This window comes from Kogia breviceps, unplaced genomic scaffold (genome assembly GCF_026419965.1).
Source record: "Kogia breviceps isolate mKogBre1 unplaced genomic scaffold, mKogBre1 haplotype 1 scaffold_611, whole genome shotgun sequence".
Lineage (NCBI taxonomy): Eukaryota > Metazoa > Chordata > Mammalia > Artiodactyla > Physeteridae > Kogia > Kogia breviceps.
In genome coordinates, this window is record NW_026712056.1 from 1 (window position 1) to 17,504 (window position 17,504).

At 39.9% G+C, this 17,504-nt stretch overlaps 1 protein-coding gene across 1 annotated transcript; it reads left to right on the top strand.

Moving 5' to 3' along the window:
• Positions 1-1,509: 1,509 nt before the first annotated feature.
• On the top strand, positions 1,510-16,781 carry LOC131749808 (glutamate dehydrogenase 1, mitochondrial-like; the record flags this gene model as incomplete). Its single annotated transcript, XM_059051676.2, has 8 exons — positions 1,510-1,600; positions 6,319-6,498; positions 7,742-7,879; positions 9,253-9,390; positions 9,716-9,796; positions 11,012-11,135; positions 12,168-12,259; positions 16,719-16,781. Coding segments are annotated over exons 1-8 (882 nt in total), but the record flags the coding sequence as incomplete, so codon positions are not given.
• Positions 16,782-17,504: the final 723 nt, after the last annotated feature.

Here is a 17,504-nt window from a genome sequence, read left to right on the forward strand (position 1 = left end):
TAACTATTCCAAGCAGGAAAGTTGTATGGGGTGAGGGTGGATTGGGGGAAGTTAGACTTCTTGATATTTGTAAGATGCCTAAGGAAAAGAGTACCAGGACATAGGAGAGTTACAGGTTGGGTACGGAAGGGGGAGCAAGAGTGTAAAAAACAAAACTTTGAGCATTTCAAAGTTGTCTTACACCAATCCTATATCGTTACATCACAACTTGTATAAAGAAGTACATATGTAGGGCCTGGACCCCTAAAATGTAGAAGAATATTAGAATGGACCTTATTCTGTTGATTAAAAGTAATAATTATAGGAAGAACTCAAGTATACCTCTTAGAAAGAACTTAATTTGGGAGACAATAGTTTAATCATTTAAAAGTTGTGTTTTTCTTTTTATAAATATAACGAGTTTGTATTTTGCAATTAAAATATAGAAATTTATAAACAATGCTGAAGTCTAAACACAGTGAAAAAGTTTGTGCATATCTTTCTAAACCTCTGCATACATATATACACATGGAAATATGTATAGTTATTATACATCAGTATATATAAAGAGAATTTTATATGAATGAGAACTTATACATGCTATATGAAACCTGCTTTTTTTCCCCACATATATGTTTTGGTGATGATCCCAAGTCATTTACATGGATGTACATCATCCTTTGTAATGGCTGCATAGTATTTTTTTGTATAGATGACCCATTAAATAATTAGGTTGTTTTGTATTATATTCTTACTGTTTTGATGGTTTATATTTCTATGTATCCCTGCCTTTGCAGGTTTGAGTGGGCACCATTTAATACATTTCCACCTGAGATCTCACTGGACATCAGCATTAGTGCTGTCATTGGCACTTGCTGCTGCCTGTGGGCTAGCTTGTTGTTATTCTCACTTTTTATTTGCTGATCTGAGGAACTGAAAGTCAAGGCCTAAAACTTTCTGTACAGAGTAAGCTTTGAATAATAGGTCAAAAAAAAAATAGGTCAAAGCAGCATTATGTCATGGGTAAAAGTGTTATGGGGCTTAACATAATACTTCAGCATTGTGTCTTTTCCCTTTTCCTACTTGGTGAGGAGGGCTTACACCCCCAGTAAGCAAGTATGTCACTGTGCTGTCTCATACACATAAACTTTCTAACCATAACAACCCTCCTTATGGTACTGTTCTCTCTAAGTACAGTTTAAGGAACTGAGGTCAAGAGAGGCTAAACTGGTTTGCCTATGCTTGCAACATTCAGAAATATGTTGAGTGGCTTATCAGTTGTGCATAGCTAATTTCACATAGCAAGTGAACACCAGTAGGAGAAGTTATCATGTAACACTGTGTATCTGTAAATTTTGTAATGAAACATTTAATAAGTATTTCTATGACTTGAATTAGTAACCTAGATGAAATCTAAAGTTTTCTAGCCATGGTAGCTTTGTTATTGTAGAGAATTGGAAGGATCTATGTGTTTGAGATGCATTTATCTTAAAAATTGGTGCGATGCCCTTTCCCTGTGCCCCCAGGTCCTGGCATTGATGTGCCTGCCCCAGACATGAGCACAGGCGAGCGGGAGATGTCCTGGATTGCTGACACCTATGCTAGCACCATAGGGCACTATGTGAGTACCCACCAAAAGCTCTGAGGGCTTCATTTGCTATCTGCCAGAAATAACAGTTCAAATTCACTGGGTTTTTCTCCTCTCCTTTGATTATATCATGATTTTATATATTACTTCTGTCTATCTTATATCATAAATGCAGTGAACTTGGATTGAGCTTTTACTCATATGCAACCCTATCCTGACGGCTGGGATGGGCCCTCAAAGATCACCTCCCAGGGCAGGATACATTACAAGACAGTAAAAGGGAAATAAGGAAGCATTCAATTCGGGCTCTTCGCTCAAAGGAACTAAGACACATTAAGCAGATAAGGTATGGAGATAGTGTAATAGCAGAGTGGAGAGTTTCTAAAAGCAGGCTTCCTGGAAGAGGTATTTGGTCAGGGCTGGACATTGAAAATGGACAGAATTTAAACATGGAGATGTGGAGAATAGGAGGGGAAACTGTAGAGCTCAGATTGTCTGAAGATAAGGGACATTTAGAAAGGTAGTAAGAGAACGATGAAGTAAGTGAAAGAGTAGAAAATACTCAAGTCCCAGTGTTTTTATTTTACTTGCTAGTCAGCGGGGAGCCTTTGATGCTGACCCTTCCTTAGGGGAGAGGGGCGGCAGCAGTGTTAGGCTGGAGCAAAGAGATGGCCTCCACAGTGTCAAGTGTCTGTCTTCACAGCCGGGAGCGATAGGGCTGGGGAGAAGCATTGGCTCATGACAGAGGTAGACTCAGCAGGACTGGGTTGCATCTGTGGGACCAAGGAAAAGGACAGGATTGAGTCAGGAAGAACCAGGAGGACTTAGAGTCTGGGGACTGAGCAGAAGTAGTGCCATTAATACAGAACACAAGAAGAACAGCTAACTTCGTCCTTGAAAGGGATGGAACCTTGAAAAACACTTAAGGAGTAGGAAGAGAAAGTGAGTTGAAAAGACATTTTGTTACCCCAAAATTGGGTTCACCTCTTGGTGGGTGTCGAGCCAAAAGACACAACCAAGCCAAAGATCGGTATAGACGGATTTACTACTTGCAGCAAGTAGGGAGGACACTGGGATCTTTCCCAAAGCAGTGTCTCCCTGAACAGCAAAAGTGGGGAAGTTTTAAGGTAAGAGTACCTGCATATTCATGAAGGGACTTGGGTGGTTGGCAGAGTCCAAGTTTTAGTTAAGTCACTAAGATCAGAAAAGGTCACCATTGTCATCCCTTAGGTTCCAGTTGATCTGAAGGTTGAGCACTTCAAGCTTATCTTTACCATTGAAACAGAACTGGGAGTCTTACAACTGATAAATTATCTTGGCTATTGTTACTTCTCTTGCTTGATAACACTCTTTTGTTTCCTTAAGATCATTAATTGTTGAGACCTGTTCAAGTACAAGCATTGTAGACAGGCTTTGATAACAAAATGGCTTAGATCACTGAATGGCTTCTCATGTCAAGAAAGCCATACCTGGTTCTCTTCCTCCAGGGACCCCCTACCCTAACTGCTCACAATTTATTTTAAAAATATAGAGAGAGCACTTACTACACAGGAGGCTTAAAGTGCAGCAAGGAGTTCAATACAATTGGGGTAAAGGCTAGAAGGAAAAGTTTTGATGCTATGAAGAGTACTGGGGACCTGACCACGTCTCTGGAGTAGGATCAGAGAAGCCTACTTGAGATGTAACCTTCTGGTCTGCACTCAGAAAGATGGGTACACATCAACCAGGGGAAGTGGCACTGGCCAAGGGTCGGAAGAAGGAAGCACCTGGGTAAAGGCCCTGATGTGAAAAGAGGTGAACCTGAGAGGCTGAGGGAACACTATGGTGGCCAGAGTAGAGAGGGCATGAGAGAGGCCAGCAGAGGAGAGTCAGACCAGATTCCTACCTTGTAGGTGACAGCAAGGACTTTGGTCTTTGTCCTGAAAACAGAGGGAAGCCAGTGAAGAGCTAATTGTAAGCAGGTGTGTGACACAGTAAGCTTCACTCTGTGTGCAGCAGAGAATGGGATTTTTGGGGACAGGAGCCCAAAAGAGATGATATTGGCCTGCCATAGAGTTGGAGAGGAATGGACAGATTGAAGGGTGATTGTGGGGTGGAGGGGAGGAACAATTAGTTAAAAAGAATGAGAAGTGCCAAGAGCTTCGCGTTGTGGATGTTCTGAGGGGGTGGTTCTGAGAAGAGAGCAATTCAGCAACTAGATTGGAATAGTGAGGTTGGAGCCAGACTGCAAGGGCTTGTAGAGAGGGAAGTAGGGCATGAAGAGTAGCCCTCACTTAAGAGAAATGGCACTAGAGAGGAGACAGCTTGAAAGGTGCCTGTTGTCTAAAGAGAAAGGTTTTTGTTGTTCTTGGCATGCTGATTGGTGTGGGCCACAGATTCATCTTTTAAGGGCCCTAGTGGAAAGATCAGCCTTAGAAGAGGAGGAATATTGTTTCCTCTAAAAGGAAGGAAGGGGGCATCTAATGGAGGAATTTAGGCTTGTCTCATTTCCTGGGGGATGATGTAGTGTGTAGTTGGGAGCACACTCAGACACCCTGGATTCTGGGACTGGCTCCTTCACGTACCAGCTCTGTGACCTGGGGCAGGTGCCTTAAGCTCTCTGTGCCTCACTTTCCTTATTTGTAAAATGACAATAATAATAGCACCTAGTTCATGAGACAGTCATGAGGATTAAGTGAATGATAGTATAATTATAACTGGCCCTCAGTAAGCATAAAAAATAAATATTTATGAACACTGAACCAGGTAAATTCCACAAATCCCCTGAAATAAAACAGGAGCAGTAGGAGACACTTCAAAGAATTTTAGTTTTGACTGCCATTTCCAAAAGGTTGCTCTTCCATGTCACCTTCTTACGTTAAATGAGCTCTGGTTATGGTCTTTTGTTCTTTTTAAACAAGGCATTAGATTAAATAGTACAAAACAGTGGGGCAGTACATTGTTATTCGTAGCTCTCTCCCAAAGGTGACAAAAGAAAGTTTTGTGAGGCCCTGCCAACTAAACCTTGGACTAAACACTGGTAAAAGACTGTCCTTCTTAAAGTGATAGGAAATACAAAATCAGAGCCTAAGGTAAGAAGCCGCAGTTTTTGTTTCTTGTTTTCAGACGTGTACCTGAACACGCAGCTCCTTTTGCCTAGTCTCATCCAGAAGTGTGGGTGCTGGAGAGCAAGCGAGTTCTCCACCCGGGCCCAGGCTTCCAAAACAATTAGGTATGCTGGGCATCTCGCAGCCAGCCAGCCAACCGGCACTATGCCTGACCTCAGACAGGATTGCTGTCAGCTCCAGCATTTGCATTTTCTCTGTTCAAAAGCATTTGGCACTTAACTTGGTTTGCAATTCTGTATTCATAAGCATTAACTATTCATGAAGGAAAACTGTGGGAAAACTACTAATTCCATAAATCACTTTACTAGACTGTTTTGTTTTTTTTTTTACTTTTGTTCTTTTTGTTGATAATGATACAGCTAATACAATTCTAAAAGTTCTTATTTAAACAGTCACTTTTTAACTTATCCAGCTAGAACATACATTGGGGGGTAAGGAATATGATATGAAGTAAGGCACTTTATCTTGTTTCACATGGGTAGCAAATTGCCTCAACAAATTTATTAAATAGTCCATACTTTAGCCACTGACTTAAAATGCTTCCTGTATGTAATATTGATTTCCTGTATACAATAAGACTGTCTCTAGTTTCTCTTGTCCCACAGAAGACAACAGATTTGTCTATTATGCACTGTTCTGGTTGCTACAGTTTATAGTTTGCTAAACTGGTTGCTTCCAGTTTATCCCTTGGAAGGAAAGCCCTCCCAAGCCCCTTTCTTCCTTCTAATTATACTTGTTTCTGAACCAGACTATATGCATACTGTCAATTCAGAGAGTACAGAAAGGAGAAGACTTACTCTCCCACTCAGCTTCTTAGAGCTAACAGCTACTACAGGAGGTGCTCTACTGACACATGGGCATATGGGCCTCTGTGTCTCACCCACGTGTACCCCTTTTTTTAACTCCAGTAATACCATACTATATATACACAATTTTTTGTATGTATACAATTGTATATATAGTATGGAATTAGAATTTCTGGATTAATGGCTTTTTATCTTGATAGGTATTCCAGTTGCCCTGCAAAGCTTAGTTATTCTGTTTTCTTTCTTTCTCTTTTATTTCTTGAATACTTTTGTTAATCCACTCTTAGGTGAACTTGAGTTATCTTTTAAAGTTCTTTTTTAAAAGTGACACTTAATTGAATTTCTAGATTAGTTTGGCAGAAAAATATTTTTACAGTGTTGAGTCTTCCCATCCATGAACACTGTAATGGCTCTTCCTATCTTAGGTTCTGTTTTGGTGACATGCTCAAGTCTTATGATAAATTTTAAGACAATTACAGGTGACATGTATACTGTTACTTAATAGGGCTTAAACATTTGGTGAAGGAATAATAGTTTTAAGCTGAACTATCTCTACTTGTGTGATATTGCTATTTGTATTTACTTGATGTTTAATTCCTAAAAACCCTGTTTCTACCATCAGAAAATAGTCTACTTTATTATATATTTTCTAGGAACAGAAATTTGAAAAGGTGAGACTTATCCCTATTGATGAAAGTATACCTTATACACACACACACTCCTAATGAGCATATTACTTAAATGAGAATGTGTTTCCACTTTAACGCTTCTTTATGTTGGTTCCTCATAGAAATTGATGTTGACATTTCATCTTTTAAGTTTTGCCCTTCTTTTGCAGGATATTAATGCCCATGCCTGTGTTACCGGTAAGCCCATCAGTCAGGGTGGAATCCACGGACGGATCTCTGCTACTGGTCGGGGAGTTTTCCATGGGATTGAAAACTTCATCAATGAAGCTTCTTACATGAGTATTTTAGGAATGACACCAGGATTTGGAGATAAAACATTTGTTGTTCAGGTAAAAATGTTTGCTTTCTTAAAGAATAACTGATAAACATATAATAATAAGTTTTTCAGTGTTTTAAGATTTGCAGTTTTTTAAAATTTTATTGGAGTAGAGTTGATTTGTAATGTGTTAATTTCTGCTGTACAGCAAAGTGATTCAGTTATAATATAGTTCCCTGTGCTATACAGTAGGACCTTGTTGTTTATCCATCTTATATAGAATAGTTTGCATCTGCTAATCCCAAGCTTCCACAAACCAGTTGTTGCTCTCTCCTCTGAGCCTCTGAAGCTCCCTTTCTGATCTTCTCGCTGGTGATGGGGCTTCCCAGAGTGTGGGAACCTTTCCTCTTTTATAGCTGCCTTCCAGGGGCACAGGTCCCATCCCAGTTCCTTTTTTCTTTTTTTTTTTTTTTTTTTTTCCATTTTGTCCTACCTGATTATATGGGGATCTTTCTTGTCCTTTCAGGTGTTTGAGGTCTAGTGATCAGTAGGTATTCTGTGAGAATTGTTCCATTTGTAGATGTATTTTTGATGTATTTCTGGGAAGAGGTGAGTTGAACATCCTTGTACTCCTCCTTGGTTGGAGCCCCTAGATTTGCAATTTTTTAAATTTTATTCTTTGGATCTCTTAAGCTTTAAAATGGACATATGCAGAGTAATACATCCTTTGTTTTTTAACCTTGGTAAGATTCATGTGACTAAACCAAGTATCTCTCAGAAACATATAAAACTATCACCAACTTCTTTTGTTTGATATTTAAATTGAAATTGTATCCAGAAGGGGACATCTCTTAAACTATTATGCTTATACGGAAAGGTTTACGCAATGATCCAAATTTCAACTTTTGTGTGGTGTTTGATTAGTTTACTTAGAGGAATCAAAATTAAGTTGAATCCTACTTTAAAATAAAACCCATACCCCTCCCAATTACTGACTTATCTTTTCACGACCATAGGACATCTGGTCATCAGGAACTGAGGTCCTAGGTAGCGTCGTTGACATCGCTGCCGTTTCTTTATAGGCCAGCGAGGCTGCATGTCACTGAATGTCCTCAGGACTCATTATCACAGAGGACAAAGGGTTGGGTTCCACATTCTGAAACAGAAATTTATAGTTGAAGAGAGACATCGTTTCTTTTATCAAAAGGATTTTGAGAATTACTTCTAAACCAACAGAATTGTATTGGTCAGAATGTGACATTTATCATCTGTGCTAGGACTTTGATTTTTGTTTCATGTACAACTGTTCTTCACAGGGATTTGGTAATGTGGGCCTGCACTCTATGAGATATTTACATCGTTTTGGTGCTAAATGTGTTGGTGTTGGTGAATCTGATGGGAGCATATGGAATCCAGATGGTATTGACCCAAAGGAACTGGAAGACTTCAAATTGGTATGTTAATGTAATATCTGAACAGTTTGACCACCTGAATGTTGTAAAGTTGAAATAAGTATTATTGAAATCTGTTTGCATTGCTTTTTTTTTTTTAATTAATTTTTATTGGAGTATAGTTGATTGGCAGTGTTGTGAATCAGTTATACATATATCCATTCTTTTTTAGATTCTATTCCTATACAGGTGATAACAGAGTATTGAGTAGAGTTCCCTGTGCTATACAGTAGGTCCTTATTTAGTTATGTTTTATATAGAGTACTGTATATGTGTCAATCCCAATTTATCTCTCCCCGCCTTCCCCCCCCGGTAACCATAAGTTTGTTTTCTACATCTGTGACTCTTTCTGTTTTGTAAATAGGTTCATTTGTACCATTTTTAGATTCCACATATACGTAATATCATATGATGTTTGTCTTTCTCTGTCTGACTTCACTCAGTATGACAATCTCTAGGTCCATCCAAGTCTCTGCAAATGGCATTATTTCATCCTTTTTAGACTGCCATATTTTAGATTCCACATATACATGATATCATACGGTATTTGCCTTTCTCTTTTTGACTTATTTCACTTAGTATGGTAATCTCTAGTTGCATCTGTATTGCTGCAAATGGCATTATGTCATTCTTTTTTATGGCTGAGTAATTAATATTCCATCGTATACACGTACCACATCTTCTTTATCCATTCATCTGTTGATGGATACTTAGGTTGCTTCCATGTCATGGCTATTATAAATAGTGCTGCAATGAACATTGGGGTACATGTGTCTTTTCGAATTATGGTTTTTTCCAGATATATGTCCAGGAGTGGGATTGCTGGATCATATGGTAGCTCTATTTTTAGTTTTTTAAGGAACGTCCATAGTGGCTGTACCAATTTACATTCCCACCAACAGTGCAACAGGGTTCCCTTTTCTCCACACCCTCTCCAGCATTTATTGTCTGTCGATTTCTTGATGATGGCCATTCTGACTGGTGTGAGGTGATACTTCATTGTAGTTTTGATTTGCATTTTTCTAATTATCAGTGATGTTGAACATCTTTTCATGTGCCTCTGGGCCATCTGTATGCCTTCTTTGGAGAAATATCTATTTGGATCTTCCACCCATTTTTTGATTGGGTTGTTTGTTTTTTTGATATTGAGCTACATGAGCTGTTTGTATATTTTGAAGATTAATCCCTTGTTGGTTGCTTCATTTACAAGTATTTTCTCCCATTCTGTGGGTTGTCTTTTCATTTTGTTTGCTTATTTTTTTTAATGTAACTCAAAAACCTTCTACTAAATGAGTCTTCATTTCATATCATAGGCACTAAACATGAACATTTAAACTCTGTTGCAACCATTAATTCTGATTTTCAATCAATTATAGCAACATGGAACAATCCTGGGCTTCCCCAAAGCAAAGATCTATGAAGGGAGCATCTTGGAGGCTGACTGTGACATATTGATCCCTGCTGCCAGTGAGAAGCAGCTGACCAAGTCCAATGCACCCAGAGTCAAAGCCAAGGTGACAGCATGATGGATTCAACCTTACCAATGTGGAGTGACACTGAGAGTCATAGAAAAGCTCTAATGGGTTTCCTCTTTTTTTAAAAAAAGAAAACAGCTTTATTGGGATGTATTGAGTTGGCCAAAAAGTTCGTTCAGGTTCGTTACCATCTTATGGAAAAACCCAAATAAACTGTTTGGCCATACAAGTCCCCATGCATACAATTTAAAGTGGGATTTTGCTTCTCTCCCACAGCCTCGTCCCCCACACATCTCTTGAGCTCAGCTGGAGGGGATTTGACGGTGTTAATTGGCATTTCTCTATGTTCGTGACTTTCTTGCAGATCATTGCTGAAGGTGCCAATGGACCGACAACTCCAGAAGCTGATAAGATTTTCCTAGAGAGGAACATCATGGTTATTCCAGTAAGTAATCTACATTTGCCAGATTTTATATGTACTTGGAATCATAATTGTCTTTTGCAAGGAACTGGGGGGAGAGGAGGATTGTTAGTTTCCCAAGCCTTAGTGATGAATTCTTCATCTTTATTTTGCTTTTGTAAAAATTTATTTATCTATATTTATTTATTTTTTATTTTTGGCTGCATCGGGTCTTAGTTGCGGGATGCGGGATCTTTTGTTGCAGCGCACAGGCTCTTGGCTGTGGCTCGCAAGCTTCTCTCTAGTTGTGGCGCGCAGGCTCCAGGGCGTGTGGGCTCTGTAGTTGTGGCACGCGGGCTCCAGAGCACGTGGGCTCTGTAGTTTGCTGCATGCAGGCTCTAGTTGAGGCGCTCAGGCTCAGTAGTTGCGGTGTGCGGGCTTAGCTGCCTCGCAGCATGTGGGATCTTAGTTCCCTGACTAGGTACCAAACCCACGTGCCCTGCATTGCAGGACAGATTCTCTACCACTGGACCACCAGGGAAGTCCCTTTATTTTGCTTTTAAGAAAATAAATTAGAAAAGTGTGGTTAATATAATAAGCCTGTCTTATATTGGACCTGAACATTTTCTTCCAACTTCAGGCTCTTTCTTGAGTATGTATTTAGACTTCTTAAATCCAGTTATATAAATGGATAATGTGCTAGAAGTTCTATTCTAACTTTCAAATGTCCCTTGCTATCTTACTCAGAAAGCTAATATGAGTAACATGTGCTTAAGTTTTTCAGTGGTTAAGCATGGGGTCTGTACCAAAAGGTCATTGGAAATTAGAAGTTAGTGTGGACTCGTGATGCATTTAGAAGAACTGCTTTTGCTAAAAGCACTTAAATTCAGTTTAACTGAAATAGACTGCCTTTATGTAGTGGGAGAGTGAGCACTAATCTTCTGGCGAGACATCCTTGGACCATCCAAACCAGTGGTTAGTGGGTAGACAATTTTGTCAGAATTTTTTTGGTGGAGAAGAGGCTCTAAAACCTCTGATCAAATGCTTGCTGATTAATAAACTAATAAATTATTTTTTTTTTCCAAAGGGAGAAAGCCTCAGATGTATTGGGAAGGGGATTTGTTGAAGTGTAAACTTTCTGATACTATCTAAGATGTATTTGGGAAGCTTGAGGCTTAATCTGCTTTGATATTAAAACTGAGCTCACGTTCACTGTAAGCTTTTATTAAGACCATCATCTCCTCATTTTTTTGTGTATAGGATCTCTACTTGAATGCTGGAGGAGTGACAGTGTCTTACTTTGAGTGGCTGAAGAATCTAAATCATGTCAGCTATGGCCGTTTGACCTTCAAATATGAAAGGGATTCTAACTACCACTTGCTCAGTAAGTTCTGATTATCCTGTTCTGCAAAAGTAATCTTTTGGACCATCTAAAAGGTTGGGGAAAGCCTGAATTTAATAAAAGGGCTAGGGCTTCCCTGGTGACGCAGTGGTTGAGAATCCGCCTGCAGATGCAGGGGACACGGGTTCGTGCCCTGGTCCGGGAAGATCCCACGTGCCGCAGAGTGGCTGGGCCCGTGAGCCGTGGCCGCTGAGCCTGCGCGTCCGGACCCTGTGCTCCGCAACGGGAGAGGCCACGACAGTGAGAGGCCCGCGTAACGCTAAAAAATAAAAAATAAATAAATAAAAGGGCTAATTTCCTTTTTGTTTAGTCTCAGAACAGAAAACTTTTCTGACTCAGGAGTCTTAGACCAAAAATATACAATTTCTTTTTAGATATTCACTATATTAACTCTCTGGAACATATTTATATTCCAATGTTTATTCTGCGAGTATGTTCTGGTTCCCAGAACCTAATCTGTAAGTTAATAGTGTAAAGAGTATCATTTTAAACCAGGAGCTCCTGTTGATACTCATCCATTTCTATATCAAGTTGCTTTTGGTAAAGCCCTATCTATTGTCAAGAATTTTTTGAGTCTTCTGATGAGAATACTGTTTTGTCTTTGACTAGAATAGGCTCCAGACTTGACACTAGAATTTTCCTCAAGCTGAAATAAGACCAAGACCTCCAGCTGAGCTTTACTGAGCCCACTCTGAGAATCTGGGTGAAGTGTTCCATCGATTTCCATTCCTTTTTCCCTCAGCATTTTCTTTTTAAAAGAGCCAAGGAAAATCCCTGCTAATGGGTGTTATGGAAACAGAGCAGTGACCTAAATTCACATTTATATAGGAATTTGGCAAAGTTCTTTATTCCTTTTATCTGAGATTTAAGTGAGTAACCCTTTTATGTTATTAGTGTTGAAGGTTTTATGTCATTAGTGTTTGGGGCTGTGGATATAGTTTGGGACTACTTTTGTTTCTATTTCATTTTTTTTCTACTAGCAATATCGTATCTTCATCTCTTGGCTTTTTATAGTGTCTGTTCAAGAGAGTTTGGAAAGGAAATTTGGAAAGCATGGTGGAACTATTCCCATTGTACCCACAGCAGAGTTCCAAGACAGAATATCGGTGAGTGTGCTTGTGGCGGCATCACATACACTGCCTGCTCTCTTCTTTAGGTCAGGCCAGCTATATTAAATGGGATTAAGGCGTGGTAATCAGCATGACAGTTATATGACTTCCTCTTTCCTTACATTCTAAAAATGGAGTAAGAATCTTAGTTTGAAATAATTCATGGTTCTGCTTTTGATACTTTTACAATACAGATGACTCAACAAGTGATTCTAACATAATGGTGAAGAGTTATTGTGTATTTTAACTATTTTAAGCTTTAGAGAAATGGAAAGAATTGAAAAGTAAACATTAGATTGACCTATATAAAAAATTGAAATTACTATATGGACACAAATAAGAGTCAAAGAAAACAGTTGAAAAAAACTATTTGTTGTTAATTAGCTATTCACAGGATATATTAATACACATCACAAAGAGAATTTCTTTACCAGTAAGTGGCAGGCGACATGAAAAAAATCAGAGTAAGTAGGCCTAGAAAAAAATGTTTAACCTCGTTGTTAAAGAAATATAAATTAAAATAAGGATTCTTTAATGTATTAAACTAGCATAAACAATTAATGGATCTTTTACTCACCATGTCTGTTGTGAAGCAGTTGTACCTTTATTCTGATGACAATGCAAAAAACTTATTAAAGGACACTAATAATAACATCACCTCTGGGAGTTAATCCTAAGAAAGCAATTTTAAAGGAGAGGAATGAGTCCGTACATGATGTCATTGGAACTGTGTTTGCAGTCATTTTTAAAATTAGGTTTGATTTTACAGTCGTGTGTGTGTGTGTGTGTGTGTGTGTGTGTGTGTGTGTGTGTGTGTGTGTGTGTGTGTGGCGGGAAAATGGCTAAGTGATAATATGTCTTATGAAATATTCAGTCATGGGAAATAATATAAGACTATATTGCAACATGGGGAAATATTAAGGGTTTTGTTTTGAAGGAGAAAAGATGCTTTTGCCACTCTGGGTAACTCTCCTCAAAGAACCTTCCTCTTTCCCAGAACCATGTGCCTTAAGACGTTCTGGTCCCTCCTTCTGGAACACCCAGACCCACTCCCTGCTTGAGTATCACATCTCAGTGGCTTTTCCTGAAAGTCCTCTCTGCCTGCCAGCATTTCATCCATCCTTCCATCACAAGTCACTTAGTGCGTTTATAGGCCCTGCTGTTGCTGCGGCTATAAGATGGGATTCTTGCTCCTCCCTGTGGTCGCCCCATGTCCCAGCACATGTCTGCCACATAGTCAGACTGAAACCTGGGGAGGGAGTAAAGAGGACAGCCAATTGGTTAGGATGACAGAGCCATGATGCCTTTCATTTTTATCCTTTTTAAACATAATCTTTGCCCAATGTATCAGTCTTCCAGTTTTCAAATGCTTTCGGTGCTTCTAATTTTAGACTTCAGTGCTATTTCTCATCTTATGTGACTTTCTCAACTTATGTGACTTATTTATTGCAGGAGTCTTGTAATAAGTGTCAGTTGAAAACCCAGTTTTTTCCCCCAGCTCCTTGCTTTTAGTTTCCCCCTCCCCAGCCATGCTGTGGCCCTGCCAGGACCTACATCATTGACCTGATCATCTTTTCACTGTCCTTCATCGTACCTGTCTTCACTTAAATTCCATTGACCATCATTACAGTCACTCTCTGGTCTTGTTTCGCTTCATCACACTCCCTTGTTAACACCTGAACAAGTGAAATGAAATCCAGCTCTCTGCCCCCTCCATTCCGCTGCCGTAGCAGGAGGCCCTGCTGACTCTTCAAACTTAAAGTAGGCTCTCAGCTGCCCAGCAGTTAAACTACTTTTCCCTGTTCCATTCATTCTCTCATTCTCTTGGTTAATTATATCATATTTTCTCCTTTTTTTCTCTCCCTGCACTCCAGTTCATGACCTGGTATCTATTCACAGAAAAGTGAAGCAGTCAGGGAACTTCCACATCTACCCAGCTCCTGGTATCTGTACCCTGTCTTGTACTCTTGAGAAACTCTTTGTGCTTCCATCTCAGCCCGAGTCTTGTTCTGGGCGTTGGATGGCCTGTTTTCAGTCTCTCAAATGCACTGCTCAAGCAAACTTTCCCCTTCGTCTTGCATCATCAGTTTTCCCTCTGTTCAGTCATTCATATCAATGTAACAAATGCTGCCTTAAAAATATAAATCTTAATCCCACTTGCCCTTCCAGGTCTTGCTATTTTTATTTCCCATATAGCAAACCTCCTGAAGAGTTGTGTATACTCTGTCCCCAGTTCTTCTATACTCAAACCTCCTATTCTGCCCACCACTCCACCAAAACTGTTCTTGTCAAGGTAACCAGTGGTGGCAGCATCGCCCACACCTAGCGGTCATTTTTCAGTCCTCATCTTACTTCACTGGTCACAGGTGATCACTCCTGCTGGAAATATTTCTTAGCTTCCAGGACACCACATCCTCCTGGGTTTCTTCCTGCTTCACTCGCCAGTCATCCTGCTGGTCCTTGTCATCCTGTACCTGGTAACATTGGAAATCCTCAGTCCCTGAACCACTTCTCAGTCTGAATTGAGAATCTTGGTGATCTCACTCAGCCTCATGGTTTTTTATATGCTGTCTCCTCTAACTAGAATATAAACTCCAGGAGAACAGAAAATTTTCATTATTTTGTTTTCTGCTGTGTCCCCAGTACCTAGAAGAGTGCCTGGAACATAGTAGGTACTCAGTAAATATTGGGTGAATGAATGAGTGGGTGAAAGGAATAGCAGTATTCCACTTGTAAAGCAAGTTTTCCTGTTCCTAACTTGGTAGAACAAAACAAAGCTTAACCCATATGTTTCTCTTTTGCTTTTTAAAAATTTTTTTTAATTTTTTAATTTAATTTAATTTTTTGGCTGTGTTGCATCTTAGTTGCTGCGTGCAGGCTTTCTCTAGTCGCAGCGAGTGGAGGCTACTCTTTGTTGCAGTGTGATGGCTTCTCTTACTGCAGAGCATGGGCTCTAGGTGTGCAGGCTTCAGTAGTGGTGGCACGTGGGCTCCGTAGTTGTGGCTCGCGGGCTCTAGAGCGCAGGCTCAGTAGTTGTGGCGCATGGGCTTAGTTGCTTCACAGCATGTAGGATCTTCCCGGACCAGGGCTCAAACCCATGTCCCCTGCATTGGCAGGCGGATTCTTAACCACTGTGCCACCACGGAAGCCCCTCCATATGTTTCTTAATTGATATAAGTGTTACAGAAATGTACCTTTTTAAGTGAATAAGTATTAATTAGATAAAGTTCAGCATATATAAAAAGTGGCTCACCAACAACAAGTTTTTATTTGGCATATCAGGATGTGTTTGCTAGCTATATATATCATATTAAGAGTGGTGGTGAGGGGCTGCCCTGGTGGCGCAGGGGTTGAGAGACCACCTGCCGATGCAGGGGACACGGGTTCGTGCCCCAGTCCGGGAAGATCCCACATGCCGCGGAGCCTGCGCTCCCAACAGGAGAGGCCACAACAGTGAGAGGCCCACGTACCGAAGAGTGGTGGTGATGGTTATTTGTCCTAACTTTAGAAAGCAGTCCAAAAAACAAATTAGATAGAGGAACCCCTTGAAACAAACTGACTTATAGAGATAACTGGCAAAGGAAAGAGAGGAGCTGATTTGGTGGTCAAAGATGCTGGGTTATATCCCAGCTCTAAAAATAGCTACCTGGGGACTTCCCTGGTGGTCCAGTGATAAAGAATCTGCCTTCCACTGCATGGAACATGGATTCGATCACTGGTCGGGGAACTAAGATCCCACATACCGCAGGGCAACTAAGCCCATGGGCCATAACTACTGAGATTTCACACCTCAACTAGAGATCCCATGTGCCGCCAACTACAGAGCCCATGTGCCACAACTAAGACCAGACACAGCCAAAAATAAAATAAAATAAAATAAATTAAATTAAATTTTAAAAAAAGCTACCTGTAACTTTGGCCAACTTCTGTTTCCTCATCAGAAGAATTAGGGTGGTTAATTATGAGCTGCTAAGATCCCTCCAGCTTTAAAGTTTGTGGCATTGCTGAATATACAGGCAGGATTCTACCCCACAGCTGCTATTGGAGGTAGATGGATTCTTTTTGGTGACCTGTGTGATGTGCTGGGGAGCAGAGATGAATGTACCCTGACACCGACAGGGTAACATGTTGTTGTGGTCTGCATCTCAGATGGTTGGTTGACCGGTGCTGAGCCCACTACTTGGCCTATGTTTCTTGGTCCATACTTTCCTGTGGCGTTTTACCATGATATTAATTTCATGAGTTTTTGTTTGCTGTCAAATATAGTGAAAACTAAATTGTGGTTAAAACACGACTACTTAAATAGGTATCAAGATACTATACAGAAATTAAGTATATCTTTCCTGAAAGACAAAAAACAATTCTCTCTGGCTGTATATTGACTTAAGAATCCTTTATGCTCTTAAAGGTGAAGCATGTCTTTATGGTTTTGTTAAACTATTCTTTTTCCTAACAGGGTGCCTCTGAGAAAGACATCGTGCACTCTGGCTTAGCTTACACCATGGAGCGCTCTGCCAGGGTATGTACACAGATGCTGTTTGCGTTTCTGGTAGTTACGTGAAGTATAGCTCAACTGTGTCATCTCAGCTGCCAGACTGTGTGTGCAGTGACAGAAAATAGCGATGTGTTTAAATGTTCCAAAACATGTGCTTTTTCAGTCTTAAATGATGGGCGTTGTTTTTAGGATCTTCCATATGTTTTCCAGACTTTGGGAAATAATGCCAAATTAGAAGGAATCATGTTTAGCTGAGTCAGCCAAACTGGGTTGCAGCTTAGTGCACCACTCTGTTATAGCTACAGGAAGCTACCTTACTACATAGAATTTGATATACATGAAAGGTTTTTTGACCACTTGATCCTTATTTCAAAGCCTTAAGCACAGTTCGAGTCCAGTTTTCTTAATTTCTTTTTGAGTTCAGATTCTATCCACTTGGCATCAAGTTGAAATAGCAGAAGCAGATATTAATTTTGTTAATTTTTTGAGATAATTAGCATACCATAAATTCACCCTTTTAAAGTATATAATTTAGCAGCCTTCAAGTATGTTCATGAGGCTATGTAGCCATCACCACTCACTCCAGAACATTTTCATCACCCCCTCCTTAGTTCATTTAAGTTATCACAGTATATATCAGACTTGCTCCAGATTACAGGATGTCTAAAGGGCACAGAGATAACTCACATCTTAAATACTAAAGAGCAGCATCTTCCTGTCACCTAAACAGTAGTTTGTATTAATTCC